Source organism: Capricornis sumatraensis, chromosome 19 (assembly GCF_032405125.1).
Source record: "Capricornis sumatraensis isolate serow.1 chromosome 19, serow.2, whole genome shotgun sequence".
NCBI classification, from domain to species: Eukaryota; Metazoa; Chordata; class Mammalia; order Artiodactyla; family Bovidae; genus Capricornis; species Capricornis sumatraensis.
The window spans coordinates 54,971,005-54,988,619 of NC_091087.1; the positions used below are offsets into that span (position 1 = coordinate 54,971,005).

At 39.3% G+C, this 17,615-nt stretch overlaps 1 protein-coding gene across 1 annotated transcript in view; it reads left to right on the forward strand.

The window, feature by feature from the left end:
• Positions 1-17,615, forward strand: part of TTC6 (tetratricopeptide repeat domain 6) — a 198,872-nt gene that overhangs the window by 37,323 nt on the left and 143,934 nt on the right. The window contains exon 2 of the mRNA XM_068991521.1: positions 14,568-14,660. Coding sequence (XP_068847622.1) covers positions 14,568-14,660 — 93 coding nt within the window. The remainder of the gene's footprint in view (positions 1-14,567; positions 14,661-17,615) is intronic.

Consider the following 17,615-nt stretch of genomic DNA (forward strand, 5'->3'; position numbering starts at 1 on the left):
TGATCAAGTTTTCCTCTTTTGAACAAAAGAGAGATGGAGGGGACCTTGGCCATTGTTACTTAAAGGTGTGAGTTGGTGAGGCTTGCAGTTGGAGGTATTCTTGGTTTGACTAGTCTTGGCTTTCTGTTTTTAGAAAAGCCCTGGATAAATAAGATGTCTGAAAAAGTCTTTCTTTTACCTTCACCTTAGAAATGTATATGAAGGTAAATGATTATGGAAACTCATGACATTTTTGAGAATACATTCATGCTTCCACTCTAAAATTTGGATCTTGGTCTTACAAAGCTATAATCATTGGGTGACATAGAGTTTATTTTTCTTTGAAATATAAATTATATGATGATTAATTACCAAGACTTAGAAGTTGGTTAATCAAGGGTTACTCTTAATCATCTGTTCTCTTATTCATGTTATCAAGTTGAAACCTTTTTGCTTTGTTAGTTATGCTAGTTGCTTTAGACATGATATTCATGATATTAATATAGATAAAATTTTGAGAAAAGTGTCTTTTGTTCTACCATTGACTGTTTGAAAAGTCACAGAATTTCCCTTATGAAATTTAATGCAGAGATTTATTCTGTGAGGAGTCAGGTTCCCAAATCAGCACTTAAATTGAAAATGATGAACACTCCTAACTACCCCTGAGCATCTTAAAGGACAAGAGGCCAGATAAAACAGCTACACAGGCTTCCCAGGTGGTGCAGTGGTAAAAAAATCTCCCTGCAAATGCAGGAGGTGAAAGAGACGCAGGTTTGATCCTTGGGTTGGGAAGATCCCCTGGAGAAGGAAATGGCAACCCACCCCAGTATTCTTGCCCGGTGAATTCCATAGACAGAGGCTCCTGGTGAGCTAGAGTCCATGGAGTCAAAAAGAGTCAGACACGTCTGAACGGCTAAGCACACAGCACACACCGCAAGACAGCTACACAGTCTCCAAGTGAGCCCAGGGGAGCTAGGCTGAGCCCAAGATGACATGGCTGGTTAATGTTTTGGAGCTGTACATCTGCTTAAAACTGAAATCACACTCCTTAGGTGAGATGTTCATACTCTGAGGCTGCATCAGGAACTGAGGCAGCAGCCAAGTCAAGCTTGTCATCTTAAGCACATACAAGAGCCTTGATTTAAATAGATGATTCTTTTTCTCCTTCTACTCCCAACATATATAGTTAAATCTGTTGGAGCCAAATAAATATATAATTACAAAGCAGTTTACAAATGAAACGAGTTATAAATTTAAATATATTTTTTGATTAGCCCATCTATATTATATTTCTGCTTAAGCAAGAGCAGTGATTTCTAGCATACCAGAGACTCCTGGGATCATATGGAGGTGGGCGGGAGGAATGAGTGGAGAGGGCATTGGCCTCCCAGCACTCTCCATCAGTCCTTACCCAAGTGCAACATTCCTTTTTTTTTTTTAACTTTATTTATTTTTGGCTGCTCTGGGTCTTTGTTGCTTAGCACAGGCTTTCTCTAGTTGCAAGCGAGCAGAGGCTGCTCTCCTGTTGCACCAGAGCACAGGCTCAATAGTTGTGGCGCACGGGCTTAGTTGCCCTACGGCATGTAGAGTCTTCCCAGACCAGGGATCAGACTCATGTCTCCTGTGTTGCTAGGTGGATTCTCTACCACTGAGCCACCAGGGAAGCCCCTGGCATTCCTTTTTGATCTACTGGTTTGCTGGACCTTCAAGCATGAAATTGACAAAAAAAGATCCTGCTTTTTTTTTTTTTTCTTTTTTAAATATTTGGCATGCTGGGTCTTTGTTAATGGGCACAGGCTTCGCATTGCAGTGGTTTCTCTTGCGGTGGAGCACAGGCTCCAGGGTGTGCGGGCTTCAGCAGCTGCAGCACGCGAGGCTTCCAGGCTCTGGAGCATTAGGCTCAGCGCATGGGCTTAGTTCACGGCATGTGGGATCTTCCTGGGTCAGGGATTGAACCCATGTCTCCTGCAGTGGCAGAAGGATTCTTTACCACTGAGCTACCAGGGAAGCCCAAGATCCTGCTTTGTAAAAAGCTGAAAGTTGATTTAAAGTTGATTTCTACATGTCTAAATTCTCCAGTGCCTGTCCCCACGCCTAGCAGTTTTCCTGCCCCTCTCAGGCAGTTGCTGTCTTGTCATATGGCCTGTGGGATGCCTTATCTGGGCAGAGGTTCCCTTAGGAGAGGAGGGAGGGGAAATAAAGAAAGATAACCCCAAACTCATTTGATCTCGATCTGCTAAAGCCCCCTTCTGCCTCCAGCCTTGTCATTTTCTGCTCATGTCCTCTGAGGGGGTAGGTGGAGGGGGCATTACCCAGCTCCCATCCTGGTGGCATTCACCGCAGCTCAGGGCTCTCGAGCTCTCAAGTTATACTGTGCTGGCCCCAGGACTGCATTTGTGACTTTTGTGGGCCCAAGACACTTTTGCCTTTGGAGTTCCTTGTATTGTAAAAAATATTTGAAGATTATTTGACTCTGCTGGTATAAAAAAGAAATAGAATTCAGGCTGGATTCATTATTACATGTTCATCCTTATAAGTATCATTTTCATCTGATTGTAAAAGAAATGAAAATGAAAACATTTTTGTAGGTCTTCAAAATATCACAGGCCCTGGGCACTATATCTGCTGAGTCCACCAGACATGTAAGCCCTGGTTAGAGCAGGGGGATTAGGTTGGGGAGAAGGACTCTTTTTCATCCCTTAGATGTGTTAAGTTAATTAATTCTTTTACTCTTTACTTATAACACCCATTCTCCCCAGTCATATACCTACTATGAATCAGACATGAGTTCTATTGGATTGAACCAGGAGACAGATTTGAGAGACAGACGTGTCACTCCTCTCAGAAGACAAAGGCCTTCTTGTGGGATTCTGCTGATCATGCCTTAGCTTTTTCATTCGCTGTTTTTTTTAAATTTTTTCCCACAAGTGACTCCATATTCATGCAGATGAGATTTTGGGAAGTTTGTTCGTAAGACTTTGCCAGGCATGTCCAAACATATCTGAATTCCATTTAGACTCAAGGTAGCCTCCCTATATTTCAAAAACTTGAGTTATTTTTTATTAATATTTTCCTTTGATTTGTGAAGATATCCTTAAGGAATGGAGAATGAGAATTTTTTCTTTCGGATTTTGTTGTTGAGTCTTCATTGTGGCCCACTGGCCCTCTCTAGCTGGGGCACTTGGGGGCTTCTCTGGTCGCAGCACTAGGGTTTCTCTTGTGGCAGAGCATGGACTATAGAGTGTGTGGGCCCCGTCATGGTAGCACATGGCCTCTCTAGTTCGGTTTAGTTACCTTGCAGCGTGTGGGATCTTAGTTTCCCAACCAGGGATTGCATCTGCATCCCCTGCATTGGAAGACAGATTCTTAACCACTGGCCCACCAGGAGAGTCCCAAGAATGAGAATTTAAAGAGAATATTCTTTTAAATCTTCTTATTTCCACTGACTGTATCTTCAGTTAGGCCCTCATCAGCTTTCACGTGAATCCTTTCAACATCTTCAGGACCAACTGCCAGTTCTTACCCTCACTGAAGTTTATTTACCAGGTACTTGTTATTGTGTTATTTCTCACAAAAATTTGGCTGGATTCCTACTGATCACAGGATAGAGTCCAACTCCAAAATGTAGATAACCTAGAGGGTGCTTCATGATTTAACCTTACTAGCCTTATACTTTTCTCTTGCAATCTGATGTCAATCACCAGATATATCAGTCAGCTAATGCTGTGTAACAGCAGCTTTCCGAATCTAGTGGCTTATGACAATATTATTATAGCTCTCACATCTCTTGGCTGGAGTTACTTGATCTGAACTGAACTTGCATATGGGTCTGCGAGTCCAATTGTTCATGTATCCGTGGGTCAACAGGAGGCTTTAACTGGAGCAGCTCTGCCCCTGTGTTTCCCTTTTGGGACTAACGTGTAGAGCAGGCACATCCATGCATGTTTTCACCTCAAACCCATTGGTTTGACCAGGCATGCCTTTCTCACAGTGACAGCAGAAGCTCAAGACAGTGAAATGCAGGACCTCCTGAGCTCTGGGCTTGGAATTGGCCCGTCATCACTTGTGCCAAGTAGTGGCACAGGTGGTAAAGGTTCATTCTGAGCCATTGTGTCATGAGGAAGCCTGGCAAGTCTATTCTTGCTGAAACACTGTTATGATATTTCTTGCTTCTTGATCCTGCGACTCCTTTGGTCCTTCTCCCACTGATTCTGTGAGTCTTGCCTGTCTTCCAGTGCCTCTTATATGACAAGAGCCTGTGTTTGATGCTTCTGACTGAGAATGTTGATTGAATCATTTGATGACTTGAGTAGGCTCCTTGCGTTCCCCGACAGATGAACTTCCTTGCTCCTAAAATTCGCAAAGTGGGAGGAGGGAAAGTAAGAATGTAGATAATGTGGTACAAGTTCTAACAACTTCATATAAACCAGGTGAATGGAATGATTTCGCTTTTGAATTGAAATCTGGCTATCAGGAAAGCCATTTTAGAGAATCAGGTAAGCACACAGCCAAAAGACTTATTCCCATCCCTTGAAAATAGACATGGGGGTGGGTAGGAAGTGAAGGAGCCAGTGTGAATATGGCCTCTATCCTCACCCTGCTTATCTTGAGTAAGTGGCATGTGTGTGCCTGCCCCGTGGGGAAGAGAAAGGACCTAAGAATCTGCCCAAAGAGTATTTTTCCACACTAAATGCCCTTTGTATTCCCCAGACACATTTAGATCCTACCTTTCTCTCATGCCTGTTTTAAGGAAACAATGCCTTCTATTCTGAAAATATTTAATCTGTCCCCTCCTTGCCCTAACTCCATGGTACAAGTTTACTTTCTACCTCTCTTAGGGCATGGATTATTGTTATTTACACAGATACCAATACATTTGCCTGTCTAGGCTGTGAATAACTAAGTGATTGGAATCAAGTCTTACGTGTCTTTCTGTTTTTAGTAGGATGGATCAAATGAATGCTAAATGAGCTGGAGGCAAGATTATTTATATTTTGTCTTTTTATCCCTTACATCACATAGTTCCTCAGACTTAAGAGTTAACTATAAATACATATTTGTCAAATGTTGTAAATAAAAATATGATTATACTTGGAGACCTGAATTTTATTATTGAAGAATTTATGTTATTAAATCATATGTGATATTAGAAGGCTTTAAGAATATACTTATGGACTCTGCTGAATCATTTCCACTCCTAGATCCATGTGAGAAAAGTTTGGAGGAGTTTGAATTTGGTATGGGGAATACATAACAGAAGTTGGATTATTGATTCTCCTTTATGGATGATATTAGTCATTCTTCATCTGAACTAAAGATGTATACATTGCCTAAAATAAAAACAGTTTGGGTATTACTTATAGATTTATGTTTCTTAGGGGACTTACAGAATTTCCTTCCTTGGCTTTGCCTAGTAATAGGACAAAGAACCATGTTCTTGGTATAGCCTGCTTCAAGTAAGCGCTCTAATTCTCTGTAACTGTGTAGTTTTCAAATACTATAGCAATGGTGCTTAGCATGTGTCTTTTAAAGTTGCTGACATAGGTAATGAAATGTCAGATGATAATATTTCATGAGGTACAGGATAATTATGTGGGACAAAGAAAGGCGTATTAAGTTATCACCCAGTATATATTGCTAATGCACATACTTTTTGTAAAGACCTAGCGCAAAATACTTACCTTATAATTGGACTTTCTTAAGCAATATATATCTTTTAAAAGAGCTAAGAAAAATTATGTAATTATAGATAATAGGAAAGAAAACATATTATTACCTAAGTAGGAATGGTAATTGCTTTGAGCTCTTGAAGTCTTGGGTTCTCTAGGAACTGCCATGAAATATCTGAAGAGTTAGAATTTAGCCTTTAGTGCCTTTCAAAGTTATTTCTTTGTAACAAATCACCTCAAAACTTAGCAGTTTAAAACAATGAATATGCATTGTTTCACATAGTTTCTGTGGGTCAGGAGCAGCTTAGCTAGATGACTGACTGGAGGTCATGGGATTGTGGTCAAGATCTTACTCTGTGTGTCTGTGTGTGCGTGCGCACTAAGTCACTTCAGTCGTGTCCGATTCTTTGCGAACCTATGGACTGTAACCCGCCAGGCTTCTCTGTCCATGGCATTCTCCAGGCAAGAATACTGGAGTGGGTTGCCATGCTCTTCTGCAGGGGATCTTCCCGACCCAGGGACTGAACCTGCATCTCTTACGTCTCCTGCGGTGGCAGGCATGTTCTCTACCACTTGTGCCACCTGGGAAGCCCCAAGACCTTGTTGGGGGCTGCCATTTGAAGACTTGATTGTTGGGGACTAAAGGATCTGGTTCCAGGATGCCTCAGACACAAGACTGGCAGTTTGGTGCAGGCTGTTGGCAGGAGACCTCAGTTCCTTACTGTGTGGACCTCACCATAGGACACTGCTTGAGTGTCCTCGTGACATGCCATCTGGCTTCCCCTAGAGCAAGTATTCTAAGAGGGAACAGGGTTGGACTTGCAGTATCTTTTATGACATAGCCACATACTGTCATTTCCACTGTAGCTTATCAATGACACAAGTCTGCCATATTCACTGAGGAGGAAGACTATTCAAGGGCATGATTACCAGCAGATGGAAATCACTGGGGACCACCTTGGGCATGGGATATCAGAGTCTGTTGTAATAAGATTTGCATATGGTACTACAAATGTTTTTGATATTTATACTTATGTGGCTGCCATTCAGGTTCTTTTTTTTTTTTTTAATCATATTTTTTAGAAGTGACAGTTTGCTGAATACAGGGGTCAGCCATCCAGAACAATCCCATAAACTGTTTAATTAAAAAAAAACAAAACAAAACAAAGTCAAATGTGGTTAAGAACGAGTGCAAAGCAGCTCTGGCACATTCTTGTGCCTGTGAGCAGGATTCTGCAGGCCAATGCCAGCAGGGTTTTGCCTGCGGGAAGCAAGAGAAAGTCAATGCAAATCAAGGCAGTTTCTCAAGAAAATAACCTGTGTGGACAGGTATTTGCTCAGGGCCATAAAAATGTCTTTTCTTTCCTTCTTTCTGAAACTTGAACTTCATAGTAAGTTATTTAAAGGCAGTGCACCTTGAATAAGTGCTGATGAAACCATAAATGGGTATGTGGGAAAAACACACTCTCAGCCTCTATCTTGGCGGGCAGCATCGTTTGGGGACAGCTGGATTACGTGAGGAAGGGTAGGGGGAAGTTGCTGTTCCCATCACTTTTTAAAGATGACTGAAAAACTACTGGGCCTGCCTAACAGGCCAGCGGAACACTTCTGCTTCTGTTGCTGGTTCCTCTGCTGGAAGCAGGTTAGGGAAAAAGACCACCATCTCTGTTTGTTTTGAATACTACCCAGCACACTTTGGGGCACAGAGCGCTGGTTTCAGTGTCTGTGACATGTGGCTTCCTTAGACTTTATTCATCTTTCAGGTTCCTTCCAGCTCTGATGTTTTGGGTTCTAAGTTTGACACCACAGGTAGAAACTGCTCTGAGAAACATATGAAAAATGTATCTAGGATTGTGAAACTGGACTGCTCACAGCTTTATAAGTTCTCAAGTTTTAAAACATTTGTTCAACACTGTGCCAGACCTTGTGTAAAATGAAGAACAATGCTAGTTGTTATAGTTTCTGACTCAGTTGGAGAGACAAAACGGAATTAATACTGCTCTTAGGTAAAAGGGGCTTCCCTGATGGCTCAGTTGGTAAAGAATCCACCTGCAGAGCTGGAAACCCAAGTTTGATCCCTGGGTGGGGGAGATTCCCTGGAGAAGGAAATGGCAACCCACTCCAGGATTCTTGCTTGAAAAATCCCACGGACAGTGGAGCCTGGTGGGGTACAGTCCACGGGGTCATGAAGAGTCGGATGCGACTGAACAACAGACAAACACTTGGGCAAAACACTAATCGTATTTCTTTAAAAAATTATCTTTGGATTTCTTTTTAGTCCTACATTCAAAATTTCTGATTCAAGGCAATTTTAATATCTCAGTTTTTTAGTTTTCCTCACATTTGTTAAGGCATTGTTTTGGTAGTTTATATTTTTGTTGCTTTTTGTGTTTTTTTTTTTTCCTTTTCTCATTTTCTAAATTTGTTTTTGTGAATTGATTTTATGTCTAAATAATATGATTTCTAATACTTTTGCAATAGATTCTTCCAGGGTTTCTAGTCATATAGTCATGTCCTCTTCAATGCTCAGTAATTCAGTTATTTCTTATAATTTTGTGTTTATTTCATATCTGGAATTTATTTATTTATTTTTATTTCAATGTTAACAGTAGTAGGTATTGTTACATATATGATATTTTTTGTTTTCATGTATTATTTCATTTATTCCTAAGGATAAACATAAGAAGTATGCTCTATTATTATCTCCATTTTACAAAACCAAGGCCTGGAGAGAGTAAGTAACTCATTCAAGTCTGCCATATGGTGTTTGAGTTAAGACTTGAAGCAACTTTTGACTTCAAAGCATGTGTGCTCAACCAGCTTATCCCATGGGATTGTCACTTGAGACTACCATGATAGTAACTCTTATCTGTTACCTCCACATCAGTTTATGTTACTGAAATTTAGAACTAACACTAACAAAATTGATATTAATAAATCATTATTTTTATATTACATGTCTTCAAAAAAAATGTCAAATGCGATTTTTATTTCTATGAATTTACTACAATACAGACAAAAGCAGTTCTTTTACCATTGGACAGTATCTTATAATTATTAGGTATAAATTTTATTGCTATATTAGGAAGTATCAAAGAAGCAGGGAATATTTTCAAGTGCTCATCAAACCCAATCCCTTTTTTTTTTTTTACATTGAGGTGAAATTAACATAAAATAAACCATCTTGAAGTGCACAGTTCAGTGCATCTAGTACATTTTCCCTGTTGAGTAACCATCACCCACATCTGGTGCCAAAATGCTTTCATTGTCCCCAAAGGATAGACACCACATGCATTAAGCAGTCACTCCCCATCAGTGCCCTCCCTCCAGCCCCTGGCAGCCACCAGTTGGTTTTCTGTCTCAGTGGGCTTACCTCTTCTGGATGTTTCATGTAAATGGAATCATGAAATATATGACCTTTTGTGTCTGGTGTCTTTTAATTACCATAATAGTTTTGAGGTTCATTTATGTTGTGATGTATGTTAATATGTCGCTTCTCTTTTTGGCTGAATAGTATTCCATTCCATTTATAGACACTCAGCTGATTTCTACATTTTGGTGACTGTGAATAGTGTCACTATGAATATTGATGTACAAATATCCTTTGCCAAGATACCTTGTTTCTACATATGCTGATTAGTTTGATTTGCAAGTCTTTTAATTGGGATTTTTGCATTTATGTTTACAAGTGATGCAAGCTGTAGGTTTCTTTAGTAAGATGTTTTTATCCATCTTTGACAGTTTTATGCTACCTACCTTAAATATGTTGAAAGATTTCTTTTTTTAATCAGGAAATATTTTAACTGTAGAATAAATACTCAACACTCAGATTTTTCAAAATTTATTTATTTTTACCACATTTACTTCAGATTGTTTCAGTAGAGAATTGCAAGTAAAGTAGCGCCCTCTTTTGTACCTCTTCCCAGTAATTCTCTTCCACCTCAGATGTGAATGGTATCCTGAATTTGATGTTTGTTGCCATCATGTTTTTATATTTTAATAATGTCTTTATAAGCCTAAAAGGTTGTGAAGAATTTTTTGTAGTTGTTCATATTTCAAATTGACTGTTTAGTTATTAAATTAAAAAAAAATGTAGTCTCTGGAGCCACATAGTTTTTGTTTGAAATTTCTAACTGTAATAGTGTGTTTTTTAATTTCTATTTTTAGTTCTTTTAGTTTTCGTTTTATGCCCTTTGAAGCTTTGTCATCAGTGCATACTATTATGTTTTATGAAGGATTTGATTCTCTTTTTTTATGATGCAGTGATCCTATTTTTCTTTCTAATACTTCTTGTTTTGAAGTCTGCCTTGTCTGATGTTAATATAATCAGTTCTGTTTTATCTTAGTATTTTCATGTTTTATTTTCCTTCATCCTTTTGCCTTTAACCTATCTGTGTCTTTATACTTAAAGTAGGTTTCCCATAGCAGTCATATAGTAGGATCTTGTTTTTTCTGCAATGTGACAGTCTTTGTCTTTTAATTGGACTATTTAGCACCATTTACATGCAGTTATTGAAATGAAAGTGAAAGTGTTAGTCGCTAAGTCGTGTCTACCTCTTTTGCAACCCCATGGACTGTAGCCCACCAAGCTACTGTGTCCATGGATTCTCCAGGCAAGAATACTGGAATGGGTTGCCATTTCCTTCTCCAGCGGACCTTCCTGATCCAGGGATTGAACCCATGTCTGCTGCATTGCAGGCGGATTCTTTGGCATTGAGCCACCAAACAGTCATTATTGATATTTATATCTTATATACATTATATATATGAATTATATGTTTTTAAAAACTTTATATATATATGAATTATAAAGATATTTATATCTTGCTATTTGGTTTCTATTTTTTGCATTTGTTGTTTGCCCCCCTTTTCTGCTTTACCTGCCTTTTTTTTTTTAAAGCCTCTCATGCTATTTCATACTGTTAGCTTACTTACCTTTTTGTTTTATTGTTTTAGTGGATGCTATGGGATTTGCCAGAGCAGGAAATGACAACCCACTCCGGTGTCTTGCCTGGAGAGTCCTGTGGACGGAGGAGCCTGGTGGGCTGCCATCCATGGAGTCGCACAGAGTCAGACATGACTGAAGTGACTTAGCATGCAGGCATGCATTGGAGAAGGAAATGGCAATCCACTCCAGTATTCTTGCCTGGAGAATCCCAGGGATGGAGGAGCCTGGGTGGCTGCCATCTATGGAGTCGCACAGAGTCGGACATGACTGAAGTGACTTAGCAGCAGCAGCAGCATGGGATTTACAATAAGTATGTCTAGCTTATTCCACTAAATAGTGTATAGTATAAGAAACATAGAGATGTATACTTCCTTTTCCCTTCTCCTATTATTGTTATCTCATTAGTGCATACTTCACTTCTATGTACGTTATAAATCTCAAAATGTATCATTTTTAAATAGTCTATTATATTTTAGAAACTTCAAAATGGGAAAGTATATTTTTTATTTGCTAAGTCGCTTCAGTCATGTCCGACTCTGTGTGACCCCATAGACGGCAGCCCACCAGGCTCCCCCATCCCTGGGATTCTCCAGGCAAGAACACTGGAGTGGGCTGCCATTTCCTTCTCCAATGCATGAAAGTGAAAAGTGCAAGTGAAGTCGTTCAGTCGTGTCCGACTCTTAGCGACCCCATGGACTGCAGCCTACCAGGCTCCTCCATCCATAGAATTTTCCAGGCAAGAGTACTGGAATGGGGTGCCATTGCCTTCTCCCACTTTTAAAATCATTTTATCATTTATTTTCACTATATGCATTCAAGTTTTGCCCCTTCTGCTTGAAGAATTTCCTTTAACATTTCTTGTAATGCAGCTTTGATGGCAATCAAACTTTTCACCTTTCGATTGCTACAAAAGTATTCCACCTTCAGTTTTAAAAGACATTTTTGCTGGCTATGGAATTCTGTGTGGACGGTGTTTTCAGTACCAGTGCTCTAAATATGTTGCTTGCTTGTCTTCTGTCTTATATTGTTCTGACGAGAAGCCTGCAGTGTTACTTTGTGGTAATTCTGTCTATCTGCCTATACCAGGCTCCTTTGTTCATGGAATTTTCCAGGCAAGAGCACTGGAGTGGGTTGCCATACCCTCCTCCAGGGAATCTACCTGATTCAGGGATTGAATCAGTATCTCTTGCATCTCCTGCATTGGCAGGTGGATTCTTTACCACTGAGCCTCCTGGGAATTAGTTGCCATAATTCTTTGTGTCTTTGTAATTGATGTATCTCTGAATGCTTCTAAGATTTTTTTCATTTATTACTTTTTTTTCATTTTAATGATAATGTGTTTGTTTTGTACAGATATTTTCTGCTCTCTTCATACTCTGCTTTCTGTGACTCTAATTAAATATATGTTAGTGTGAGTGTTTTGTTAATTTTGTTTTGGTTTTTATTTCTCTCAGTGATTTATTTTGTGTGACTTCTTTTGCTGTGTCTTCAGGTTAGCTGATCTTTTCTTCTGCAATATTTTCTCTGGTTTTCATGCCAGTCAGTGAAAATTTTATCTCAGGTAGTGGACATTTTATCTAGTCATTCCATTTGATTCTGTCTTTAGCCTACATTTGCTCCTCACTATATTTATATCTTTGAAAATTTATAATATTTATATTAGAAGTTTCAAGATTCTCACCTCTTAATTTCAATGTCTCTGTCATTTCTGGGTCTTTTTCTGTTGATTTTTCTTCTGATTATGTGTTAGATACTCATGCTTCTTCATATAAGTAGTAACTTTTGATGAGGTGTTGAACACAGTGAATTTTCCATTGTCGAGTACTGGATTTTGTTGTTTTCCTTTAAAAAGATCTGGAGTTTGTTCTGTTAGGCAGTTAAGCTACTTGAAGATCAGCTTGATCTTTTAAAGTATTTATTTTAAGATTTTTTTAATGTCCAAAGAAGGTTTTATTCTAGGGCTAATATATGATCCATCTGAGGTTTGTAATGAGTGAGTGAAGTCGCTCAGTCGTGTCCAACACTTTGCGACCCCACGGACTAGTAGCCTACCCGGCTCCTTCCTCCATGGGATTCTCCAGGCAAGAGTACTGGAGTGGGTTGCCATTTCCTTCTCCAGGGGATCTTCCTGACCCAGGGATTGAACCCGGGTCTCCCACATTCCAGGCAGACGCTTTAACCTCTAAGCCACCGGCGTGAGGTTTGTAATGAATGTACCATGTATTCAGAATGTCTAATGGGAGATCTGATGATTCCTAGCATTGTTTGGCGGCAACCCACTCCAGTATGCTTGCCTGGAGAATCCCATGGACAGAGGGGCCTGGTAGGCTACAGTTCATGGGATTGCAAGAGTTGGACACAGCTTAGTGCTATCTGTCCCTGGTGACTCAGACAGTAGAGAGTCTGCCTGCAGTGTGGGAGATCTGGGTTTGATCCCTGAGTTGGGGAGATCCCCTGGAGAAGGAAATGGCAACCCACTCCAGTATTCTTGCCTGTAAAATCCCATGGACAGAGGAGCCTGGCAGGCTAGTCCATGGGGTTGCAAAGAGTTGGACACGACTGAGTGAGCACTGTGTGAAGTCTGGGAATTATGACGTCATCTTTTTGGCAATTGCTTTATCCCCCTGGCAGTTTTTCTCTGTTTGGCCTCATGGGTTTCACTATTTTACTGAGCAGATTGATATTCAGCCAAAGACTCAAGGATTCTGTTGCAGATTTCTGGAGCTGTTTAATCTGTGCAGCTCCCTCCTCCCCATACTGTGTCCTACGAATTCTACCCTCTTTGTCTTCCTTGTCTAATTTCTGTCTCTGCAACTCAGTGAGGTTCCTGGGCTCTGTGTGATTTCTCTCTCCTTATGTTGTGGTCTGAAAATTGTGTGAGGCAGAAATGTGGGGTGATTTAGCTCATAACGTTTTTTGTTTCCTTTCTCTTAGCCATTATAGTCTTGCATTTCCTATTGTCCAGCCCTAAAAGAGTTGTCCTTATATTTTGTCCAGTTTTATAGTTATTTATGACAAGAGGGCAGACGTATAAGCCAGTAACCTCAGTTGCCTCTTTCTAATGAAGCAAAGGAAAGGTAGACAAGCAGCATTTTAAAGTACAAAGAATGTTCATATTTTGCTACTGACATTACTAAAAGTCCAGAGGAGAAAGGGGCCTTAAAAAGTCATGAATGTCCATTTTAAGGATGATAAAACTGAGGTAAAGGGAAACAAGATAACTTGCCTTGGGCAAGTTTGGGCAGAAGCTGGGTCTCTTCATTCCTGTTCATTGTTAGACATTGTGGTGTGCTGTTTCTTACCACTTCAGCTGAATTGAGGGTACATCATAGCAGTTAGCATCAGTAATGGTGAAAATGACACTAGCAGTTCCACCCATTAACATTTAAAGTATATTTATATTCCTTCTTGTTCTTGGTTAGGTTAAATTTTACTTTTGATTTTAAATTTCTTGTGCAGCCATTAAAGAGCAGTGATTTATATTATCTGATTTAATATTACCTAATTGTTTTATTAAGCCTGATGATATATCTATAGAGGTCAGTAATTTTAAAAGTTTTAAATTGAAATGATAGACAAAATATTTTTACTGTGTCTTTGGTTTTGTCTTCTCATTTACTGCATTTTACTGACTACATTTAATTGCATTGAATAATATGCCTCAGTGATCTTTAAAACTGGCATTATTAACTTACATTACCACATGTAAAATAGATAGCCAACGGGAATTTGCTGTATGTCTCAGGAAACTCAAACAAGGGCTCTGTATCAACCTAGAGGGGTGGGTGAGATGGGGAGGGAGATGGGAGGGAGTTTCAAAAGGGAGGGGCTATACCTATAGGTATACCTATGGTTGATTCATGTTGAGGTTTCACAGAAAACAGCAAAATTCTGTAAAGCGATTATCCTTCAATTAAAAATAAATTTTAAAAATTGACATTATTTTAATTGTTTTCTTTTCCTCCTTCAAGGATATTTCTTTAATGGGAAAAAGGTACTGGCAGCAATCACCTCAAATGCAAGCAGAGCAAGGACCACAGATAAGTATTAAGGAAACTCAAATGGTAATGTGTTTAATAAAAATCATCCTCACCTATTTTAAAGTAACAGTCTGCTTCTGTTGCTTTAATGTTTTATCTAGAGAGTTAAAAAAAATCTCTGATGTATTTTAGAGGCGTGTTTAACTATAAACACATCTAATCTAATGCCATTTGGAGAGTCTTGGCTACTTTGACTCACCATTTTTGCCTATCATAGATGTTCTCTGCTAAGGCTCAAAACTCTTCAGAAAGAAAAGATTTTTAACAGTTCTTCTGCTCTGAACACATTTATATCTAGAAAGTAGCTGGAGAAATTAAAAGTTTTTAGTTTTTAAGAAAGCATCCCCTAATTCTTTATTTAGGTGGAAGAATTGTGAAAAGCACTGACAAGGGGAGCATTTTGTAGAGAAATATGGACACTTGGTGATAGAAGTTTGCTTCAGAAATAGAACTTTCTTTTCATCCATCACTGGCAAAATACTTATGGGACTCAAAGGAATCTGGAACATATTCCCTGTGAATGGGAAATGTCTCTGTGTGTGTAGAAACCCATATTTACATGAAATAAACAATGGCACGATGATGTCTTTTACAAAGGATTCATAAAATGATATCGTTAGATAACAAGCTCCTTTAGTTCCTGAAAATATGATTCTGCATACATACAAATTCAGATCACAGTTATTTTTAGGATAATATATCACGTTTAGAAAATGTACTGAATCTTTTCACAAAAATCATGGATCTTATAACGTTAGAGTTACTGCAAGAGGTTGACTCCTAGAGTTTGAGATGCTTCTGGGTTGAGATCATGCACTTTTCCCCTTTGTAGTCTGATCATGTGTCTCAATACCCAGCGTGCGTGGCACAATAGTAGGTGGATAAATCAATTCTGAAGCCTTACCACGTATGCTATGGGCTTAAAACTGACATTTAGGGTAGCTGCCTCTGGGTGACACCATTTACAGGTAGATACCTGGAGAAGGAAATGGCAACCCACTCCAGTACTCTTGCCTGGAGAATCCCATGGAGGGAGGTGCCTGGTGGGCTACAGTCCATGGGATCACAAAGAGTCGGACACGACTGAGCGAATTCACTTCACTTCACTTCACTTCACTTCATCAGACCTGTAAGCTTGTAACAGGTATAGTAAACTGAAACTGCAAGATCACTTAGGTTCAGAAAATTAAAAATATTCATTCATAGAATAAACTTGACATAATACCATTCACTGAATATTCATATAAAGTAAGAGAAAATATTATTCCGTTTTGAAGGAAGCTGTGAAAAAGGCTAGTTTCAGATACATAGCTTATATATCATCTTGATTGTTAAAAGAAAGGTTTAAACAAAAATATCAATTGTTTTGTAATTCTGTAGGAACCATACCCTCGGCTTTGATATTTATAAGCAATCTCTGGACCTCTCCTGGCCACTGGTTTTTTAAGAGGAAGCTTACCACTTGTTTAGATCTTTTATCTTTTGTTTAGCTTTTATTAAGTTTATCACTTCTTTATCTTTTAAGTTGATACCTAGCCATGGTTAGAAAAAAAAAAAAAAGCGCTCCTCTATGGTACCTTTAATTCCTAACACAGTTTTGGGGTTCCTACCCTGGGTCAGAGAACAGAATTCTCTCTATTCATTCTACCTGTCCTTTAGACTTACTCTCAATATGGCCTTGGGCAAGTTACTTAACTTCATTATGCCCGTTTCTTCATCCATAAAGTGGGGTTGCGGACAGTTCCTACTTCATGGAGTTGAGGTGAAGATTAAAATTTTATGAGATAATGCTGCTCTGTGTTGACAGTTATGATGGTTACTTAGATGAATATACTATAGGGCGATATGTGCTACAATAGAGCAGGTCACAGGGTAGTGATGAGATCAGTAATAGCTTTGTGGGTAGGTGAGGCAGAGTCCTGAGATGGTCACTTGCGGTTGGGGGATGACCATTGCCCTCTCAAGCTTTTCTTCTCCATTTTCTATTTTGGAGGGTGGCACCTTCATGTGTTCAGTCTCCCCAGCCAGATCCTGGGAATGTATGCTGAGAAAGCCAGGAGCAGAAAGAGTAAAAAGCAAGGGAGTGATGAACAGTTCCAAAAGTTATGGAATATAAAATGAATGAGTTTGGAGGTAGACACTATAAGCCCATAAGACATATTACCTTTGTGTATCTATCCTGCCATTTTATGGAGGGACTTTTTAAACCCTTTTCACCAGTGAGGAAGATGAGGTTAGAAAGGGTTAAATAATTTGACTGAGATTACACATCTGTTAATAGATCCAGGATTTGAATCAAGTCCTATATAGATATAAAGCTCTTACTCTTTCTCCAGTACCACTGAGTAGCTTTGTAAAAACATGAGCTCCAGATTAAAGTTACATTTCACAAAAGTACGTTTCTTTGTTTAGCTATCCTTTCTTGCATAATAAAGAAACTTAAAGAGTATTTGGTACTATTCGCCATCTTTACCCCTTATTTGGACGACAGAGGATGAGATAGTTGGATGGCATCACCAACTCAATGGGCATGAGTTTGAGCAGACTCCAGGAGTTGGTGGTGAACAGGGAGGCCTGGCCTGCTGCAGTCCATAGGGCCACAAAGAGTCAGACACGACTGAGCGACTGAACTGAATTGAACTTACTTATTATCAAATGAGTACGCCAGAGAGAAAAGGGATACAATTGTGTTTTCAAGTCATTCTGTAAAATTCAGATTGTGTAAATCAAACTGGTTTTATCATCTGTTAATCTGAGGCAGTGCTCATAATCCCCAATAATCTTGGTTTAGAATTGGATAATACCCAAAATATGTCTATAGAGGTACTTTCTTTGAGGCTCAGTGAGATAGATATTAAGTAAGTCAGACGTTTTTAAGAAACACAAAACAGGTGTAGGAATGATATTTTGTAAGAATTTTTCATGAGGGCTTGGCATGGAGCTGGGGTGTCTGTGTGGTCTTCTTAGGACTCTGGGTGA